At 33.7% G+C, this 22,813-nt stretch overlaps 1 protein-coding gene across 1 annotated transcript in view; it reads left to right on the forward strand.

Moving 5' to 3' along the window:
• CFAP47 (cilia and flagella associated protein 47) overlaps window positions 1-22,813 on the forward strand; it is a 931,170-nt gene that overhangs the window by 33,946 nt on the left and 874,411 nt on the right. The window contains exons 4-8 of the mRNA XM_074210630.1: window positions 7,782-7,920; window positions 10,313-10,541; window positions 11,959-12,119; window positions 15,383-15,510; window positions 16,801-17,036. Of these exons, the coding sequence (XP_074066731.1) occupies window positions 7,782-7,920; window positions 10,313-10,541; window positions 11,959-12,119; window positions 15,383-15,510; window positions 16,801-17,036 (893 nt within the window). The remainder of the gene's footprint in view (window positions 1-7,781; window positions 7,921-10,312; window positions 10,542-11,958; window positions 12,120-15,382; window positions 15,511-16,800; window positions 17,037-22,813) is intronic.

The raw sequence follows: 22,813 nt of genomic DNA on the forward strand, positions 1-22,813 counted from the left end.
CCTCTTAATTCACCTAGGCTATAAAGATAGGGGCTGCTCACCTCACATGCTGTCTCACTCTGATTGACATAGAAACCTTAACCTGCTCCATTTCTCACCGAGGCCAGTTTGTGTCTCCTTAGAAAATCTGGTGACCCTCTGATTCTGGAGGCTTACCATATTAATACTGAAAGTAGTAAAGGCACCTGATTGACTTAGCCTATGCAGCTCAGAACTGAGTTTAGGAGAATCAGTAGTCTGAGCTTCCTCTGGGAACAGAGATTACAGATGGTGCTTCATCATTTGTTAAGAAAGGATGCTTAACTTTGATAATTGAATGCTAAATTATTATATTTTACCTGAGTTTTGTTACTGTTTAGTATTGTCTTCATATTTTGTTTTCATTTTGTATATTCTTTTGATTCTTAATTGTAACATTTGGGGTCTTGCCAGGTTTCTCTGAGTTCTTTGTAAATTCATCATTTCAACAGCCTGATAGTTTTCTATTATTAGTATGGTTAGTTCACCAGTTCCTTAGTCACTGGCACACCCTTGTTTCTTCACAACTTTGCCATCTCAGAAAGTGCTGCCATGTTTTTGTTCAAAGACCTTTTTTTTTTGCCCCTTTGGGTATTGTTGCACTCCTTAGGGTATAAATCCAATTGTGGGATCTCTGTATCAAAGGACATAAACAGTTTAATAATTAATTTCCACAGACATCAGACCTACTTCTGTTTTGAATTTTGCATTCTGTTCCTTTGCCATTAGAACTAACCCAGAATCAGGTCCCTTGCTAATCATTCTCTTGATCTTTTGTCGGTGTGCCTTCTTTTTTTCTTATGTTCCATGGAATCTTGTTTTATTCTTTCAATTAATCTATTACATCAGTCAACCAATATTCATGAATCACTTGTCTTTTGTTGGTCACTGTATTAAGTGTTAAGGATGCAAGGATAAACAAATTAATACAGTTCTACCCACAAGGGGTTTATATTTTAACAGATGAAGATTATACATAATGGGAAACCAGAGAGAAGAGGAGAGGAGGAGGAAAGGAGAGAGGAGAGGAGAGGAGAGGAGAGGAGAGGAGAGGAAAATACGTTCATGGGTCCAAGTCAGCTGGTGAGGAGGTAGAAAAGTCTAATGAGTGAAGTGAGCATGATAGGACCCAAAAAGAAATGATGACCTGGGCTAGTGAATCACCAATCACTGAGGCAGGATCTTCTCTGCAGTGAAGGAAAGATTCAGAGAAAGTTCTCTAGCTCATTGGTTTGATCCTTTTTGTGGTAACTCTGGGAGCTGGCAAGAATTTCACAAGATGAGGCATCTGATGAATTCATTGAGGCACTGATGAATATTTAATAAAGTAAACTCCATTACTTCATTATTCCTTTAACAGTATTTTAATGTTTATATAAATCTTAAAGCATAACTTTATGTTCTTTTCTGAGATTCAATTGACTCATTCTGAGTAAAAATGCTTCCATAATTCTTTTTAACATGTAGGATCATTCAACTTCAGGGCTGAACACTGGGCACCAAAATTTCTCTAAGCATCACTGAAAAATATAAGATAATCTTATAGAAAGTCTGGGCAAAAACCTACCTCTCAGTCTGTATTCATAGGATACCTAGAATTCTCCAGTGGATCTCTCCTTTTTTAAAAATTTTTGCAAGGAAATATTGTTAAGTGTTACAAATTTCAGTAAAAATTAAGCATTTGAAGTTAGATTTGAACTCAGGTCCTCTTGACTTCCAGGGCTGTGCCACCTAGCTGCCCCTAGTGGGTCTCTTCTAACCAATAGGGCCGTCTGATAAAATCTCTCCAGGGGTTAAAAAAAGGGCATCACATTTTTTTATTTTCTCCTCCAATACCAAATAAACAGAGTTTAAAAACTCACATGATGATAGGACAATTAGTTTTCTGTCCACGAACAATGCCTATATTTGATCAACTCCAAACAGGTTTGGAACCCTGTCCCTTCCCAAATGGATTAAATACATGAGGTTTATCAGAATTAAACTCATTGGAATAAGCTCATGTGGTTGTTTGGCTCAATTCTTTCCTTTTACAATACGAAAGTTTCCTGGGGTTGGGTCCAGGGGATTTGGCTTATTCATCTACTGTGATATAAAATCTTTGAGCCATTTATTCACATAAAATAACCCTAAATCTGAAGACAGACATCCATCTCAGAGTAGACGTACTTAAGATGTCAGAGAGTAACAAACCCAGAGGAGGCAGTCCCAACCCCAGGATCAGGTTTGCCCAGGCAGGACACAGGATAAATTGGTCCTGTGCCCACAGATGCATAGTTGATGGGGTAGGACATATAGTGGGTGGCTCTTTCTCCTCACCCCATGATAGGCCAGAATGAAAGTGACACACAGAGAGGAAGTTAGTTTTTTTTTTTTTAAGTCCACTCAGTTATTGACTCTCTTGAGTCAATATATAATATATAATAAAAATATAATATATAAAATATATATTCCTGAATTATATATGTGGTCAGAGGCAGGAATGGCCACTTTGTGCATTCTCTTTTTCAACCCTCATTATAGATGCACTCTATTGCCATTTAGTATGAATATCAATTCTTTTGTTCTAAAATAAAAAAATAATTGGACTGTAGTTTGGTGTTTATACTATTTTCCTTCTTTTGTTTTATAAAAAAGCAGTACATGTAAACTTTTCATATTATGAATATTTTTTTTATGTCAATAGCATTTGGATTACCAATTGTTGTACTTGCAATACTTCAGGCATTATTATCTGGAAAATTATAATTATTCTCTTATGAATGAAATCAAAATTGTTGCATGCATACACACACACATACGCACATAGTCCTTTTTAAAATTTTTTTCTTGGAGTTGGATTCATTTTGGAGTTGATCGTTTCTCATTCTTATAAAAATTAATATTATATTATTCTAACTATTGCCTACAAATGCTTGTCTATGGCACTGTATTTAGGAGATGAATATTTTTATCAAATTCATTTTTTTTATAAAGCACCTTCCTTATAATCCATGAGCTAGCTAATAAAAATATAATAAACTCCATTTTCCATAGGAGGAAAGTAAGATTTAGATCAAATTACTTGTCCAAAGTGTAATGCTTGGATTTATCTTTGTGGGAGAATTAAGCAATTATGCAGTCATCTTTATACATACATACATACATATATATATATATATGCATATACACACACACATACATATATATATGCATGCATGCATGCATGCAGATTTGAATGGCATCTCTTTGGTCTTATTCAAATTCCATCTATGCCTTCTGCCTGCCTTCCTCCTGTAAACTTTTTCACAAAGGTTCTTATTTATTCATGACTTTAATTTTATGGAATGAGATTTAAGTGAGCTCAGATGCCTTCTCTTTCCTGAAAAACTATATACCAAAACACCTATTCCAAAAATACTTCTTTTATTCTCTAAGAAATTATATACATATGATTTTATTTTAGCTTATTCCATTTCAGGTTTAGAAAAAGATTAATAAAATAAAATAATATTAATAAAATATAATATAAAGCAATAAAATAACAAAATGATATTGTTTAACTTGCTCTGAAAGGTTATTGAGTTCACCAAGTTTGTCCTTGGGAATTTGTTGTGATTTTGTCCCTCCTAGAGTTCCTTCAGGGCAAGCACATTATATATATAGCTTTGTTGTTTTTTTTCAAGTATAATTTTAGATTAGTTATTTTAAAATAACCGAAAATTTAGGGGAAATGGTAAATGACATCAAATAATTTTAAAATAAGGCCTGGACACTAAAGGAGTATTATTTTTGTCATGTATGTGATATATGCATACACACATAAATACTTATGCATGTATTTGGTTGAGGGAAATAATTTTATCATTATAGATAACTTTCAATGTAGAAAAGTCTCTACATCAGTGTAGATTTGCAGTCTGTAATGCCTGAGGATGAAGTAACTTGCTCAAAGATAGTATGTGACAGAGATAGCACTTTGACTAATTACAATACTGTTTCTTTATTAACTGTTTCATTTTTAATAATGAAAATTTAATTAGCTATTTGTTTTCTAAGAAATTGATTGGCAGCAAATAAAGTTCATATGGCTATAATTTGAAGAAAATATATAGATTGGGGGAAAATTTAAGTTAAACATTTAGTAAAAGCCTGATTTCTAAAATCTATAGGTAATTGAAATGAATCTATAGAATTAATGAGACATTCCCCTGTAGAGAGGTGGTCAAAGAACATAAGTTTTTGAAAGAAATTCAAACTTTCAACTGCCATCTAGGAAAAATACTTTAAACCACTATCAATTGGAGAATGCAAATCAAATTAGCAAAAATTCTTAAGATTGAAAAAATGATCAATTATAGAGAGACTGCAGGAACACAGGCACACTAATTTATTGTTTATGTATCTGAAGACTAGTCTACCTGCTTTAGAAAACAATTTAGAATTATGCAAGAAGAGTGACCAAATGCTAATTTATGCCTTTTGACAAAGATATCTCATTTGTGAATTTATTTTCCCAAGAAGGTTAATGACAAGAAGTACCAATTTGTACAAATTTATAGCATTATTATTTATAATAACAAAAAACCTAGTCATAAACAATGTACTCATTTGGGGATGATGAGCAAATTGTGGTGCATGAATGTAATGAAAAATACTGTGCTCTAAGAAATAATGAATATGAATAATTCAGAGCAACATAGGAAGATATGTGAATCATTGTAGGTTACTTGAGGGAACATTTTATTTTTGTCTTTGTATCCCAGTGTCAAGTTTAAAGTAAAAGTTTAATAAATGTTGATTGATTAAAAATGGTACAATTTCAAAAATGACAACATATACTATGCATTATCAAATAGTGTTAAATAAGAATAATAGTAAAAGACAAGAAGATTCAAATCAAAATGACAATGTTGATAACACTCTATAAATTAAAACATTCTTTCTTTACTTAATAACAAGTGAAATGAAAGATTGGAAAAGGACATGTGCTTTCAAAAAGTTATAGTCATACTATTAGGTGTTTACATTTTCTTTGGGAATATACTTTGTGACATATATGTTTGATTTTTTTGTTGTTATTGTTTAAAAAAAGCTATTGTGTCCAAACAAAATGAATTAATTAAAAAAACACAAATTGTCCTGTAATCAAATGTAGAAAATATTCTTTGAAATTAAAAAAAGTCATAAATGACAAGCACATAGAGCTTTTCAGAAGTTTTCATAAATTAAAATTCATTTTCTAGGTTGTCTAACAAATACTCTTTTATTATTTCAAAGGGAATTTTATATATCTGAGGCATAGCAGAAGAAATGCTGCTTTATATTACTGATAATATTTTTCTGAAGGAGAGAATATCTTTGTAAATTCCAGGAACTATTTCACATTTCTGTGGACACTAGTTCTAGCTGGACTGCAAAGATGCTGAATATCTTGAACTTTTATGCCAGTGATAAGATTGCTAAATTATAAACTTAATTTGAGTGGTTGATAACACTCTCTGCTTTAACCTTTCTGTTCAACAAACCATCTATATTAGTATTCCCAGAAACAGTCTTTTAGCAATTTTCTGTAGTCGGTTGACTTTCTTCCTTCCTGTCTGGTGGCTCATTTTAATTATCTGCTAACCATGGTTACCCTCAAGGCTGTATCCATGATCCTTTCCTTTTTTCCTCCTTATTCTATCTCATTTAGTGACTCCATTAGTTCCCATTGGTTCATTTATCATTGCTATTCTGATAATTCTCAGAGTTGTATATCCAGTCTTGGTCTTTCTCCTGAACTCTTGTCCGTTGCCTATTTGACAACTGTAACTGGATGTCTTTAGGCATTTTAAACTCAGCACATTGAAAATAGAAATAATTATCTTTCCTATTAAATCCTCCTCTCCTTTGAACTTTATTAATCTTGAGGGCAATACTATTCTCCCAGTGTTTTAGACTTGCAACCTTTTTTGTCATACTCATCTCCTAACTTTTTAACTTCACATTCACATGCACAACATGTTGTCAAGTCATCTCTTATATCTGTTCTATTCCTTTCCATTGCCACCACTCTTGTTCAGGCTATCATCATCTCTTGCTTGTATAATTGCAGTAGCCTCCTAACTTATCTCTCTGCCTCATGACTCTTCCCATTCTAATTCACCATCTACTCAACTGCCAAAATGATGGAACATTGGCTGATCATGTCACTCTTCTCTACTCAATAAACTCCAGTAGTTCCTGGTAACCACCAGAATCACATATTCTGTTTATCATTAAAAGCTCTTCACAACCTGACTCCTATCTACCTTTCTAGTCCTCTTAAGCTTTATTATATCCTGTAGATCTACTATCAAGCCACATTTATTTGCTCTAGTACTAGTTGTTTATCATACTTGGAAGGCTCTTTCTGAAGACCTATACCTCTTATAGTCCTTGGCTTTCTTATTTCTTTTTTAAAAAAAATTTTTTATTTTCATCCATATGCAGATGTATAATTTTAAGTTATAAAATTTCCTTCCATGTTCCCTCCCCCCCTTCCTCAGTGGCAAACAGTCAGGTTAGCATTGTACATACATATTTTGATAAACATGTTTATAAATTAGTAATTTTCAGTATGAGAAATTAGGGTTAAGGGAAAGAGATACATAAGAGATAATTTTTATAAAGTGTTCATTAGATTCAAAAAGGTTGTTGTTGCTGTTGTTGTTGTTGTTGTTGTTGTTGTTGTGTGTGTGTGTGTGTGTGTGTGTGTGTGTTTTGTTTGTGTTTTTGTTTTGTTTTTCTTCCTCTGGATGGGGATAATATAGCCTATAGTCAGTCAAATACCGTTGTCCTAATTCTCTGGACAGCTGAGAGGAGTTGTTCGTCTCACAATGTTGTTGTTGATGTGTACATTGTTCTCTTGGTTCTACTCCCTTTATCAACATAATTCATTCCATGCTTTTCTAGAGTCCTACCATTTATGATTTCTTATAGAACAATAGTATTCCATAGTATTCATGTACCATCATTTGTTTAGCCATTCTCCAATTGATGGACATTCCCTCAATTTCCAATTCTTTGCAACTACAAAAAGAACTGCTATGAATATTTTGGAACATGTGGGACTTTTCTCTTTTTAAAACTATTTCTGGGTGGCTAGGTGGCACAGTGGATAAAGCACTGGCCCTGGAGTCAGGAGTACCTGGGTTCAAATCTGGTCTCAGACACTTAATAATTACCTAGCTGTGTGGCCTTGAGCAAACCACTTAGCCCCATTTGCCTTGCAAAAACCTAACCCCCCCAAAAAAACCCCAAAACTAATTTCTTCTGGATATAGACCTAGAATTGGAATTATTGCATCAAAGGGTATGAGCAGTTTTATTGCTCTTTGAGCATAGTTCCATATTATTCTCCAGAAAGGCTGGATCTGTTCACAACTCCATCAGCAATACATCAATGTCCCAGTCCTCCCACAGTCTCTCCAACATTGATCATTTTTCCTTTTTCCTCATCTTGGGTCCTTGACTTTCTTCAAGGCTTTGCTGAGACCTCCTCCTCTGCCATTCCCTTTTCCCATTGCTCCCAGTGACTGGAGACATCTTTTCTAAATTTACCTTCTATTTACTCTTTATATTTCTTGCTATATCTATTTGCATGTTGTTTTCCTCATTTGAACATAAGCTTTTTGAGGGCAGGAACTGTTTTTACCTTTTTAATACAGTCAGTACTTATATAGTTGTGGCACATAGTAAATATGTATTTTCTGACTAGATTATATTTCCAAATTTAAATACCTGCTTTTATGTTTCCCTTAGGTTCATTTAACATAGATTATGAAGGGAATTTACCTATCACTATACAACCAACTAGTGGAGTTGTGGACCCTAAATCATCAAAGAATATTAAAATTTGTATGTGTACAGATAAGCCAAGAATTGTTAGTGAATTGGCAAAGTGAGTACATTCTTATTTCATTAAATATAGAAGCCTTGCTATCACATTTTAGATTGTTGACTTAGGTCATATATCTATATTTGCCTATCTTGGTTATTCTTCTGCTCTACTTGATCTTTTGGAAGTATGCCAATGCATCCAGAATTGAGAGACTATTGTCACAGCAGAGTGAGGTTCAGGATTTCTAAGGAAGCATGAATGACCACAGTGGGACTGCAATCTATATTCCTGAATTACTGTGGCTCAATGGGGAAAAGGAGGGAAAGGCATTACCAAACATATAAGTGATAAGTTGGTATAGAGTAATTTTTAAGACTCAAGAAGACCTGAATTCACATCTTGGCAAGACATTCAGGCTAGTGTGACTGTGCAAATCATTCCTGTATCTTCACCAAGAAAATCTCAAATGAAAAGTCACATGCAACTGAAAAAGACTGAACAACAATAGTAGATTGCCTTATAAGGTTGTTGTGAGGATAAATTGGAATATGTGAAAATTTTTCAAACCTTCAAATTATAAGTGTGATTATTGTTATGGTTATTATATCAGGGACCTCTCAACATATTCATTAGGTGGCCTGGTTTCCATTGAGGATTGTAAAGGGAAATTCCCTGAGAGCTGGAAGAAACATGCTTCCTCAGGGGAGGTGGATGGAAGACCTGTTTGTATCTTGGACTGAAACACTTTGCTACATAGACTCTTCTTATAATTGTTCTCTGTGACTGATGAAGAAAATGGTAATTTAAAGTAGATTATTTGGAGTTGAACAAACTTCTTCAGCTCATTGCTAAGGGCTATTCCTAATCTTGACAATATGGTAGTCTAGAGAACCCAGACATTAGTCAAGTGGTATGAGCTATTGATTTCTTCAGTACCATTTTCTTTATTTATGTTTCTGAGACTAAACAGAAACAATTTGTTTTAACAACATAAAAATTCAGTAGAACTTTACTGTATTTCCTCAGGATTACTTGAATTGTCCATATTATCTCTATTTGATGGGTTGAAGGCTAAAAGAAGCCTCAATTTCTGAGACTATTGATGTTTGCCAGTATGTTAAGGATGTAATGTTGATTGCTGTGTATGTTAAGGATGTAATGTTGATTGCTGTAGATAAGGCAGAGTTCCTAGAACAAATGACAGCTTATGTTATAGATGAGGGAATGGAAAATCAACCCAATGCAAATTCAGCATTTAGACATTCAATTAAATTTTGGGGAGCATTCTAGATGGAGAAATCATAGGTAATTCCAAATGTGCTCCTAAATAATCTTTTGACATCCTCCTACTTTAAAAAGTACACATTTTCTAATTAATTTTGAAAAGAATAGTATTTCACGTCATTCCTATGTTTATCCCAGCAGTTGACAATACTTATTAAGAATTACTCTAAAGCCTTTAGACCTCCATTTTCCCATAAGATGGAACTTTTATGCCTCAAGAGACCAAGGAAGTCAAATAAAAAATTAAAGCCATATTCCTAAGGCCAACTTCCTACTCCCTTAAAATGAAACCAATTTAAAGGGATCACTCTTAAATATACTTTACCAAAATGTTGGTAAACTCTACCTACTTCCTCTTTTGAAAATACTTTGTGAGGTAGTAAATGGCAATTGAAACCCAGATCTTTTGTCTCTAGTCTCTTTCCATTAAATAACTGAATATGAGCTTTGGTAGGAAGAGTAACAATGTTGGATGAGGCTAAATGAAGGAAATAGAGTTCAGAGCAGAGAGGAAGGAAAATGACTGGACCTTGTTGAACTTAGTGGGATTCTGAACTAAGTCTGTCACCAATATGGTAAGCCTCAACTGCTGGTATGGGTGTTGGGAGGTGGCACCAGCTTGCCTAGAATGGGAACAAACCATCCCCCCTCAGAAACACAGCAGGTCAAACCTTTTGGGTTGATCAGCACTAGTTGCTGCCCTTTGAACCTGGTCAAGATAGGGAAATTCAGTCTCCTAAAAGAATAAATGAGAGAATGAATTTAAAAAGACATATTAATTTTGGGAAACAAGTGAGAACATTCAGAAGTGTGAATTTATGTTTTGGTAGAGAAGGGATGATCTGTGATGGGAGAGGTGGGAAAACTATTCTTTGAATAAGAGAGGTTTTGCTTGTATCATTCAACAGTCTTGGACTTTTTTGTTTTACTCTGGAAATAAAGAGATTTATCATATAATACCATATTTCACTGTGTTCACAGACAGGGTTGGAATGCTATAGTTTATTGAGCAAGATATTTTCAATTTCATTAATAGATAGTTATCTAATTAATATCATAGGCAACTTCTTTTAAATCTGATATTTGTGGTCAAATAAAGTATATTTTTGCTTCTTTCACTTATAAAAATTAATAAAACATTTTTATTTTATTGTTCTATTCTTATTAGAGTGAGTTTACAGGATGGTAAAGAAAGATTTTTAAAGATTGAAGCCCATGTTGTTCAACAAATTATTGAACTGTTAGACAAGAGCGAGGAAAAAAGTTTGAAGTGCATACAATTTGGATCTGTCTTCTTTGGGACATCAAAGATTGAGCACGCAATTCTATATAATAACAGTCCTGAGCAAATGAGTTGGGTAGCAGTGATGGAGCATGAAGCAGTTGGAGAAGAACTGGTAAATTAGCTGAGTAGCTTTAATATGGTTTGAAAGTGGGGGTGGCTAGGTGGCATGGTGGATAGAGCACTAGCCCTGGAGTCAGGAGTACCTGAGTTCAAATGAGGCCTCAGACACTTAATTACCTAGCTGTGTGGCCCTGGGCAAGCCACTTAACACCATTTGCCTTGAAAAAACCTAAAAAAAATATGGTTTGAAAGCACCTATAGGTCTTAACCAAAATTAGAACAAATCTTTTGGTTTTTGAAATAGTTAAGTTGTTTATCCTAATTTAGTTTATTTCACTATGGTTGTCTCTTGGTGGTAACCTCCAGAGAATCTGTTCTTTATACAAAATAACAATGATACAAATGTAGCTCTCCCAACCCCATTCTCCTCTATCTTCATCCTTTCCTGGTACTTGCAAGTGGGGGGCCCTTTGGGGAGGGCTATCAAGTTCAAAGTACTCTGAAGAACAAGTTGAGGATATGTGCACATAGATAAGATATGTTTATTATTTGTATATATGTGTATATACACAGAGGAACACATATAACCGAATAAACCACAGCTTTTTAGTAATTCCTGTGGATGGGTTCTCCTAAGACTATTGCTTATAAGCTCCCATTTGCATTCAAAGTAAAGGCAGTTCCTGAAATAACATAAAAAGAACAGTAACCATAAATCATCTCCTCAATAAGTTTTATGCCCACTTTCCCCACTCATATAGGTTAAGTGCATTAGAAGAGGGGATAGATGTAGGGACCACAGATGTTCAAGGCAGCTCAGTGGTTATTTTCTCCTCCTTGATGTCTGTATTCTGCTCATTGTTTCACGCTATACTCTGCATCTGTATTTGCTTCTGCCAAATTTATTCTCTGAACGAACTTGTTTCCTAAAAGACTAATAAAATGTAAATCTTTATTACAAAGTATAAATACTATTAAAACTTACTTTCTTTAAAATCATGATGTCTTAGTGTTGTTATTTGCCCCTTAAATTCTTTAATTTCATTAAATGAACTGGGAGAGAACTCAATTGATCTGGGATCTCCTGATCAGTCTCCACCCTCACTAGATTAATTTGAATCATATATGTGCACATATACATACATTCATATATGTGAATGCACATATTGAATAGGCATATATGTGTATACACACTGATGAACAAAAGCTGAATAATTCTAGTTCTTAATAAACTGTAGTTTTCTAAATAATTCTTATTCTTATCTGTTCTCTTGCAGGAAGATTTATTGTTTTAATTTTATAATTTGCCTTCTTTTTGACCCCAATATTCATTTATAAATATTTGAAAAAAGAAATGACCTATAATTTTTCTTATACACTGTGGAGCTATAGTAATGATTCTATGTTATATCATAAAACCTTTTATGTTATTTTTTCTTAACTCTTTTAATTTTGGTTTTACAATATAGGGTACAAATCTTCAACAAGGAATAGAGGACACATTGCAAGATTTAAGTTACATAAGCAGAATGAGAAATATAGATGTTAACACTTTTATTGCCTGTATCCCCAATGAAGGAACTTTATTACCATATGAAAAGTCAGTAATTACATTTTGCTTTAGTCCAAAGTAAGTATATATGAATACCTTTGTAACAGAAAAATGTTAATTCCATTAGAAAATTTGTTAGTAACACAATTGTCAGATTAATTTTTAATATTTTGCCTTAACAATTCTAAAGGGCAAAAAAAAGATTTTTGGGATTTAAAAATTTTTTATTATTTTTCCTTTGGCATTTTTTAAAGGACTTTTAATTTTAGATTAAACATTTCTTAGATTACATTGATTAAAAGTCAAGTTCTAATTATAAATGTATTTTGTTAAAATACTTAAATGTATGATTAGTTTTCAAATGAAATATCCAAAATCATATTGTATAAATTTAGATTAGTTGTTTTGACTCAGATTTTGTTTATTGTTCTTAATAAGTCAGAATAAAAGTCCCCTGTGGGAAGGAGTTGATGAACAAATAAGTATCCTGGTAGGTAGTCTGTGGCGTGAAACTGTCCATGAGAGGATACAGCTCATGTTGATTCTGAGCTTGATGAGGAGAAGCAGAGGGAACTATCATAGATTTCCCCTTTTCTCCCTCTGAACACCCCTCTCCCCACCTCAAACCCCAATGGAGCCAGTTACTGACCTCCCTTTTATAGAGAACTCCATTGGTACAAGGTCAGCAAACTCTATGGATAAAGGCAGGCCTGTTTTCCACAAGGACATTCTTTATTCTCCACTATGCATTAGTCAAACTATTCTTTTGTCTGGAATGCATTCTTTCCTTATCTTTGCCTTTTTGGATTCATATTTTCCTTCAAAGTTCAACTCAGAAGTGCCTTTTCTTTTCTTGAAATGTTGCCTCATCCCTTAGTAATTAATGCTGTTTTCCTCCTCACATTTTGTCTGATCTCTGCCTTCTGCTTTCACTTCCTACCTTGTCATACATTTCCATGTGTGTTGCATTTCTCACCATTGTAGTCAATCTGTTAAGTTCCTTGAAGTCCTTTTATGTTTTTTGTATCCCTATGCCTTTGTAGAGAGTCTTGAATATTAAATGGTTAGTTTGGTAGGATGATAATGAAATTATATTGAATTGAATTCAAGTGAAGTATTTGGTTGGAACCTATTCACTTGCTAGTTGAAATGCACTGACTTTTCAGAATTTACACTGAAAAAGAGTTAAAAAATTTGTATAAATTCAATTTGTTTATTCATGAAAGTATGGGAAGCTATGTTTTCTTTATTACAAATCTTTACCGTAATTCTCTGAAGAGTGAGTTGCTAAATTTTTTGCCTTGAATACTTACAGAACCTTTAACCAAAAGTTCTCTCGGTCATATGACCAATCAAAATTTCTTTTAAAGGTCTTAGCAGATGTTCTTTAGTAAATAACCTTCTAGTTTCAATGTAATGGAAGTATAAAAATCACACTTTTCTTCAAAGAATTTTACCTACTTCTCTTCATTGTATAATATTACACAACCTTGCAAAATATTGTACACTTATAGATCACCAGGACAGATACCCAGAAATGAATGAACTTCTTTATTTTCTTATTATTGCAGTACAATGACTGAGTTTTAAGAAACTAGTATGCATGTGTATCAGTATAATGATTCCATGGATAAGCCTACTGAAAAATATTGTTGAAAAAAAACTTGTTGATTTTGTAAGTTTTGTCTTAACTTTTCAAAATTTGTCCCAGTTTTTTTTTGGTTATATTTTGAGTTTCAAGCTGTCTCCTTCCCTCCCTTCTTCCCTCCCTCCCAGTCCTATATTAGAGAAGTTTAACATTTTTCACACACACACACACACACACACACACACACATATTGCAACACATACAATAAAAACATCCATATATCAGCTCTTTCATTGGTACTTTTTAGTTGATTTGAATCTTCATATTATTCAGATTAGTTGAGTCACTTCTGGTTACTCTTTGAAAAAAATTGATGCTATTGAATACAATGTTCTTTTGGTTCTTCATTATTTTCTTCATGTCTTTATTCAGTCATTCCCCAAATGATGGGTGTTATAAATGGCTCAAGAATACTTAGACCAGAGTGATTAAAATGTTTTTTATTAAGATATCTTAACAAAATGGCACACTTCTCTCATGGTGAGAGAGAGGGGCAGGGAAATCCCAACATACAAGCTCTTTTATGCACTTTGAAAGACTTTGTTCCTGCCCCTTCATTCCAACCATAGGCTGGGGTCACAAATCTAATTGATACATTGGTTCCTATATAATTCCCCATCCTGTTCATTATACTAATGAGCAAGAACAGATAGATCTCTTTGAGCATTTGCAAAGGAGAAGGTCAAGACTAGGTTACTCCTGACCAGTTAAGGACTAGTTTCTTCTACTCTAGCTTCTTATTTTTGGAATGAGATTAGAACTCTCCCAGTTTTGTGATTGACTGGGGCCATTCCTTCTTTGTAATGGATTCCCTAAGGGCTCCCCTCTACACCCTGTGAAGACCAACACCCTGCATTCCTCACAATGGGCATCCCTTCAATTTCTGTACTTTGTCACCCCAAAGAGAGCTGCTATATATTTTAGGATATTTAGATTCTTTTCCTTTTTTCCCCTATTCACTTTGATAAACCACCATTAGGTGGTATTGCTGGTCTATACACGGTTTTATAACTCTTAAGGCATAATTCCAGAGTTCCCAGTTCCACCGAGAGAGAGAGTATTAGTGTCATTTTGTCTGGTCATATGACTAGAAGGAAAGCATCTCACACCTATCAAACTGACCAAAATTATAGGAGGAATTGACAAATGTTTGAGGGGATGTGTTAAGTATGAGATGATATCTTAAAGTTGTTTCAATTTGCATTTCTCTTCTCAATGACTTTATATATATATATATATATATATATATATATATATATATATCTTTTGATCATTCATCATCTGGAGAATGATTCATATTCTTATAAATTTGGCACATTTCTCCATATATTTGAAATATGAGACCTTTCTCCAAGAAACATCTATAAAATCCTACCCTTTTCAATGCCCCCCTCATTGTAATTTTCTGCTTTCCTTTTTATTTTGACTCCATTGGCCTTATTTGTACAAGTTTTAATTTAATGTAATCAAAATTACTCAATTTATATCTTACATTGTTCTCTATATTTTGTATATTCAAAAATTCTTTTCCTACTCATAAATCTTATAAGTAATTATGGTTCATGTTCTTGTCCTAGGGTTTTAACTAAGAAATATTAAATAGAGCTGGAATTTGGCATTCAATACCTTCAAAATTTGATTTAAATTTTTCTCTGTATTCTAATTGAAATGTAATTCTTATCAATTTTCATAGACTATATGATAATGGTAAGAAGCATGATGATTTGACTCACAGACAAGACTATGCTCTGTTTTTGAGATTTGAGGCAATAGAAAGTAAAGATACTTTCTTTAAAGCTGAAGAAGAAAAAGCTACTGAAAGTAAGTGCAAAAGAAAAATACCAACTATATATAGTAGTTGAAATGATAAAAGTCTGCTAACTTAAAAACTGCAATAAATATTTGTGCACAATATGAGAAATACTAAAATATTTACATAAATGAAGCAAAGTATATCTTTAATGAAGGGGAAATTTAATTTTAGAATATTTTTAATATCCTTTGATGACAGGGAAATTGGATTCTGGATGATGGATTACCAAGTTAAAAATAAACTACACATTTAGTATCATGGTGGTTAGGGGATTAGGAAACTTGGATTATAATAATAACAACTGTACAAACTCACATTTCTAGAGTGTTCTAAGGTACATATATATGGAGCTTTCTGTACAACAGTTCCACAAGTTGGGCAATAATAAGTATTGTTATTTCTGTTTTCCAAATGAGGAAGCTGAAGTCAAGAAAGAAAGAACTGGAAATCACAGAGAATAAGAACCTGAACTCAAACTTAAGCCTTTTCCTGACTCCAAATCCAGAGACCTTTCCAACATACCATTCAAATTCTTTTCCTGTGCTACAGTTTTTCATTATGACCATCAAGATAATCTATGTATATGCACAGAATGAGTGGCCAAGACAAAAATAGAGCTGTGAGATATGTGAGACATGAACCTATCATAAGGTTTTAGTGGGGAAAAAATCACCCTATAAACTACATTATAAGAACCTGCACTCTACTGTTGACATGGCAAAACATGAATAGTAATCAGACAGAGTTGGTTGGGGTGGAAATCCTTCCAAGCAGGAGAGAACAGGTAGATCTGTCTGAAAAGACAAGGAGTAAAGTCTAGGAAGATTAAGAAGATCTTGGGGTCAAGGGGAGGATAGAGATTTCAGGAGGATAAAGTCAATGAGAAGAGCAAAAATGAATCCTGACTCTAAGGCATAAATTTTTTTTTCATTTTTGTCCAGGGTCTTTTGAGGATGATTTGTTGATCTTAGGTTCACAGATGATCATTACAGTAAGAAGACAGTCAGAGGCTTACATGTGAATTGAGGGAAAGACAGGAATTACTAACTTTATTTCACAATAAGTTTTTCTGAGGGAAGCAATACCTAGTCATTCCACCCCTGGAAGGTTTGTATCTTTTCTGTTGGCAATAGCCAATAAACAGTAAAACTCTTTTAGGTGCTGTTTGGGTTGACCTATACACAAACTTCCAGCCTCTACAAGTGTAATGGTTACAGTGAAGTAACATGGTATCTTATGTTTATTGAGCAAAGGTTTTGAATGTCATCTGAAAGATATTTTTAAATTGTCTTTTACAGGTCATCATTTTCACAAAGTGGAGTTAGCACTGACAGGCTCAGGACTTCAAGTCTACCTAAGTTTTGTACCAGGAAAAATACTTAATTTCACACCTTGTTCTATGGGTCAATACTCAGAGATTTTATGCAGTATACACAATCACTCCAAATCACTTCCTGTATCATTCAGTTTCCACAAATTAGCTCATTTCAAAATTACTCCAGAGAAAGGCAAAATAGCTGAAGAAGGTGTTCAGGTAATGAAATTGACCTTTTCTTTCAAATTGCTTTTAAAACACATGTAGGTTTGAAAAATTCTGCTCATTTTATATATTAAAAAAAAACCTTACTTGACTTCATTATGTTTATTATCTATTTTATAGTTATACAGTTGTTTCCCCCCATTACTCATTATTTATTGAAATAAATAAATGTTGAGTAACATTACAAGGTACTCTGCTAGTCAACATGAGAAATACAATGATGAATTAAATAATATATGATCTTCAGGTAGGAGTGCACTGTAGTCAACTTGAAAGGTAGAGTCAATTATGTCTTGGGAATTAACAAATGCTAACAATTCAAGGTTTCATTTTTTAGACTTAAGAAAGTAATGGAAAAGATATTATTAATTCAGATTAAACTTGAAAGTATATAGAGGGTGCATTTGTAGGAGGTGAAATGGGAAGGCTGGTTGTTAAATATTCCATTTACCTTTAAGTATTTACAACATAGGTAGGAAGGTAACAAAGATACAAAGTTTAAAAAAAATCCAGTAAAAATGTAGATAATAGTCCAAAACATTAAAACTAATAAGAAAGACTTTAAGTCAACAAGAAAGATGAGGGAGAATATTGCTTATATATATGTGCTTAAAAAAGAAGCAGGATTGGAGAAAAAAGAGTAGCATTATATATTAATATATATATCAATATTATATATTATTTTTTTAAAGAAAATCTAATTATTACAAGAGAAAACATGGCATAGAACTTGAAGGTAACAATTAACTGAGGTGGAGAAAAAGTGCATATATGATCATTGGGATATACCACAGGCTATTTGGATGTAAAGAGGGGGAAATAAATGAAGAATTCAGGAAATAGATAACAAGCTTAGTGTTGTTATAGAGATAGAGTAACTTCATTTCCACTGCTCTGTTAAAGCTTCCCCTGTGCCAAAAAACAGAACAGCTCAAAATATTTATTGTAAGGGCACCATCCTAAAGCCCTACACCATGCAGGTTAGGCTGATTTTCTCTCTAATTTTTTTTGCAAGGCCATTGGGTTAAATAACTTGTCCAAGGTCATACAGCTAAGTAATTATTAAGTGTCTGAGTCTGGATTTGAACTCAGGTCCTTCTGACTCCAGGGCCTGTGCTCTATTTACTATGCCACCTAGCTGTCCTAGGCTGATTTTCTCTATTGAAATTATCTTCAGTGCTTAAATGGTTAAAGGAATGTAGTTTTCTGGGGTTGGATGTACAAAATTGAAGGCATCATTGGTCTCCAGCTTCTCCTTAAAGCTTTGACTGATAGACTAGTATGGATGACAAAAAAATAAGAAAGTTATCCTCAAAAAATAAATGCTGTATTCTTGCTGATTATCCTTTCTCCTATCTTAATGTCCTTGCAATGTTATGGCTAAGTAAACTTTATTAACTGTTAGATGTTGTATGAGTGTTTCGTGTCAGTTTTGAAAAGGGGAATGACATGATCTGATATCTATCTATCTATCTATCTATCTATCTATCTATCTATATGCTTTAGGAAAATGTCTTTGGCAAGTGACTAGAGGATAAATTAGAATTAGAGAAAGATGAAGCAAGGAGGTCACTTAAGAAGCTATTGCAAAGGTTAAAAGTGAGAGATGATGAAGACCTAAACTAGGATTATCTGTTAGGGAGGTAGAAATAAAAACTTTGGCAGCTGAATGGATTTGTGGAGTAAGGAACCATAAGGAGTTAAAGATAACACCAAAGTTGTGATTATGTGTAACTGGAGGAATGGTGGTATCCTTGATAGAAAGGGTGATTTTTTCCTAACTGGGATGGATTTGGAGATAAGTATAACGATTTCAGTTTACTTAACAAGAATGATTTACATCCTTGAGACCTGAATGACTGACAAATATGAAACATCATCAATGGTCTTTCAGTGATGGTGGAGAATGGAAAAGATAGGACTAGGGATAATAGCATCTTAGATCTAGTGCTGGAAGAAATCTGGTCCAATAATGAAACTGAGACCCAAGAAGGTTGCGATGAACAACTTACTTGTACAACTTAAAATACAAATAGTAAATACTACAAATGGTATCCAAACTTAGCTTTTTTTTTTTTACTACAGAGCCAGTGTTCTTTCCAATGACGAATTTAAGAATTTTCCTTTCTTTGTATGTTGATACATCTATAAACTATATGCCATTGTGTTTGACTTACAAAATACTAGACCATACTATTCAAGGTGTAGTTAATGAGTATCTGGAAAGGGAAGTGGTATTCACTAAAGGATTTGTCAAGTACAGGTCATGAAGAGATTGTGGGAAAATACTTGGGAGAACCCTTGCTTCTTCAGTATTTAGAGATGCATACTAGAAGATAGAAATAATCACCAATCCTTATCCAACCCAGGAGGATCCTTTGAAGTCTAGAGAGATCCTGGGAGAGACAAGCAGGACAGGTCTAGGCAGGTGATAGAGCCCATGAAGTCTCAGAGCATCTGGAAGTTTTACACTTCTTCCTTGGGCATGGTGGTAGCCAAAGCCAGACAAGCCTGAGTCTTTCCTTAGGCTCATTTGGTTGACTCTACCACAAGTTTTCCCTACCTGAACCAAATAGTACTGGAGCCTAGAATAAGCCTTCTGCAAGCACATAGATGGCTATTTGAATATATTTCAGGAGAAAGCAGTGTACCTATGAGTGTTTCAGATAAGGTCCTTTCAGATGGACCCAGGCAAGAGAAAGACTAGGCAGAATCAGTTCTGAAGCCAATGGTAGTAACTCAGAACATGTATAACCTTTGAGTTGAGCACTGGAAGGGTTTGGGATGATGGTGGGAATGAGACAATACAGGAGGAGATCCCTGAGACCTAAGACAAAAAGAACATCAGTGAACCAAGAAAAATTCTGGACCTCATGAGTAGATACCTTAATTTGAGAAATACCTAAGGGATAAACGCAGAAGAGAATTAGCATCCTTAGAAGTACAGGTAAAACCAAGAAGAAAAAATGTTCTGGTCTACAAGAACCTGTAGCATAATCTCAAAGAAAAAAAGAGTGGTAATGAATGGAAAAGTTAGAGAGGAAAATTGATACCTTAGAACAGATATTCTTATTCAAGAGTAGAATTCCCCCAAAATTATAATGAGTCATACAAATGACTCAGTAAGATAATAAGAAACATCAAAAATAGAACCAAGAGACTGAAAAGCAGAAGAAAATCTAAGACTTATGAAATTTATATATAGACCTATAAAGCAGGTTAAGGAAAGATAATCTTAAAACAATGAACAGAAAAAAGTCTGGATATCATATTTTAAGAAAGCATAAATAAAAGCTGCACAGAACTTTTTAGAACCAGAAGATAAAATGAATTCCAACAGTTCCTTCTGGGAAAAAACTCCCCAAATTGAAAACTTTCAGTAATATAGTCAAAATCCAGACCTTCGGTCCACAAAACAATATTAAAAACTGTCACAAAGTAAGATTTAAAATATCAAGGAGACATAATAAAGATTAATAATATACAATTGTTACTATAAGAGAGAATGGAATGTGATATGCCAAAAGGTAAGAAAAAAAGGTTTTATAACCAAGAATAGCCTATCTGGCAAAACAAATTATAGTCCCACATGGGGAAAGTGGACCTTTATTGGAAAAGAGAATTTTCAATCATTACTCATGAAAAGATCAAAACTGAAGAGATCCAAATGGTGATGCAGGCACCAAAAATATAGAAGAGTACACACATTTCTTTAATTGAAAGGTTATATGTGGGGGGATGAATTGTTTACAAGTCAATAGAGGCATAAAAAACACATTTTTTGTTAGATTAAGAGTTATAGAGAAAGAACAAAGTGACTGAGGCTCCATGGGTGTTTTGGTTTTAGGAGACAAAAATAGGGATAATGGGGGGAAAGAAGGAAAGAAAAGAAAGTTGGGAAGAAGGAAAATAATGAAAGGAGGGAGGAGGATGGAAAGAAAGAAGGAAGCAGCATTACCCAATTGGAACTGGCCAATAACGAATTGTTTATCTTTTCAAAAAAAGGACCTGTGACATCAGGTGGGAGATGTCTTGACTTGCAAATGAATTGAATTTGTGGGTCAGGGCTGTGCAAAGTCATTAGCTTCTTCTCCAGAGTCATCTAGGTCCAGTGGTAAGAAAGAGATCAAGAAAACTAGAGATACCTTGAATGCAGTGGGACATCTTGGTCTTTTTAAGCTAAGGTCTTTCCTCAGATTTCAGTTTATCTGAGGCAACACCTATTTAATGATTAAAGCTAGGTTAAAAATGAGGCAAAAGAATCCCTGAGGTTCTTTTTTTTTCAATTGGCAAAGGTGGCCATGTTTTGCTTCATTTTTTTAATTTAATTTTTTTCAATTACATGTAAAGTTAGTTTTCAAAATTCATTTTTTGTAATATTTGGAGTTCCACATTATTTTCCCTCCATCCCTTTTTTCTTTCCTTTCCCCATGAAGTAATCTGCTTCAGGTTATACATGTACAATCATTTTAAATATATTTCCATGTTAGTCATGGTATGAAAGAAGAATCAAACAAAAGGGGCAAAAAGTCATGTCAGAGGAAAAAAATACAACAAATTTTAAAAAGTGGGGTTAAGTGGCTTGCTCAAAGCCACACAGTTAGGTAATTATTAAGTGTCTGAGACCAGATTTGAACCCAGGTACTCCTGACTCCAGGGTTAGTGCTTTATCCACTGTGCCACCTAGCAACCCCATGTTGCTATTTTTTCAATTGATATTTTATTTTTCAATCACATTATGAAAGTTTTTCAACATTCATTTATATTGCATATGCATATTTTTAAGTTACATAATTTCCTACCACCTTCCCTTCTCAATCCTCTCCCCTCAATGACAAACAGTCTGGTGAATATTGTACATACATTTTTGTGTTTAACATATTTACAGAGAAGTCATTTTCTGTATGAGGAATTAGGATTAAGGGAAAAGAAAGAAAATCATGAGATAGGAAAGAAAAACAAAAAGAAATTTTTAAAGTGTAAACATAGTGTTCATTGAGATTCTGGAGAGTTTTTTTGGTTCTGATTTGTTTCATTTTTCTTCCTCTGGATGTGGACAGCTTTATCCATAGCAGGTCTCCTAGCTCTCTGAACTGCTGAGAGAAACTGCATCCATTAAGGTTGATCAACTCACAATATTGTTGTTAATGTGTACAATATTCTCTTTGTCTGCTCCCTTAGCTCAGCATCAGTTCCTGTAATTTGACCATTCATGGTTTCTTATAGAAAATAGTACTCCATAATATTCATTATCATAACTTTTTTTTTACCATTTCCAATTGATGAGCATCCTCTCAATTTCCAGTCCTTTGCTACTACAAAAAGAGCTGCTATAAATATTTTGGAATTTGTAGAACTTTTTCCCGATTTTTATGATTTCTTTTGATATAGGTCTAGTATTGGTATTGCTATGTCACATTGTTTGATTAGTTTTATTGCTCTTTGGGGATAGTTACATATTGCTCTTCAGAATGATTGGACCACTTCACAGCTCCACCAACAATACATCAATGTCCCAATCTTCCCACAACCTCTTCAGAATTGATTGTTTCCCCCTTTTTTTGTCATTTTAGCCAATCTGACAGGTGTGAGGTAGAACCTCATAGTTGTTTTACTTAGCATTTAATCAGTAATGATTTGGAACATTTTTTCATATAATTATATATAGTTTCAATTTCTTCATTTGAAAACTGCTTGTTCATGTCGTTTGACTATCAATTGGGGAATGACTTGTAACATTATAAAGTTGATACAATTCTCTATAAATTTTA

The sequence above is a fragment of the Macrotis lagotis genome, chromosome 1 (assembly GCF_037893015.1).
Source record: "Macrotis lagotis isolate mMagLag1 chromosome 1, bilby.v1.9.chrom.fasta, whole genome shotgun sequence".
Lineage (NCBI taxonomy): Eukaryota > Metazoa > Chordata > Mammalia > Peramelemorphia > Peramelidae > Macrotis > Macrotis lagotis.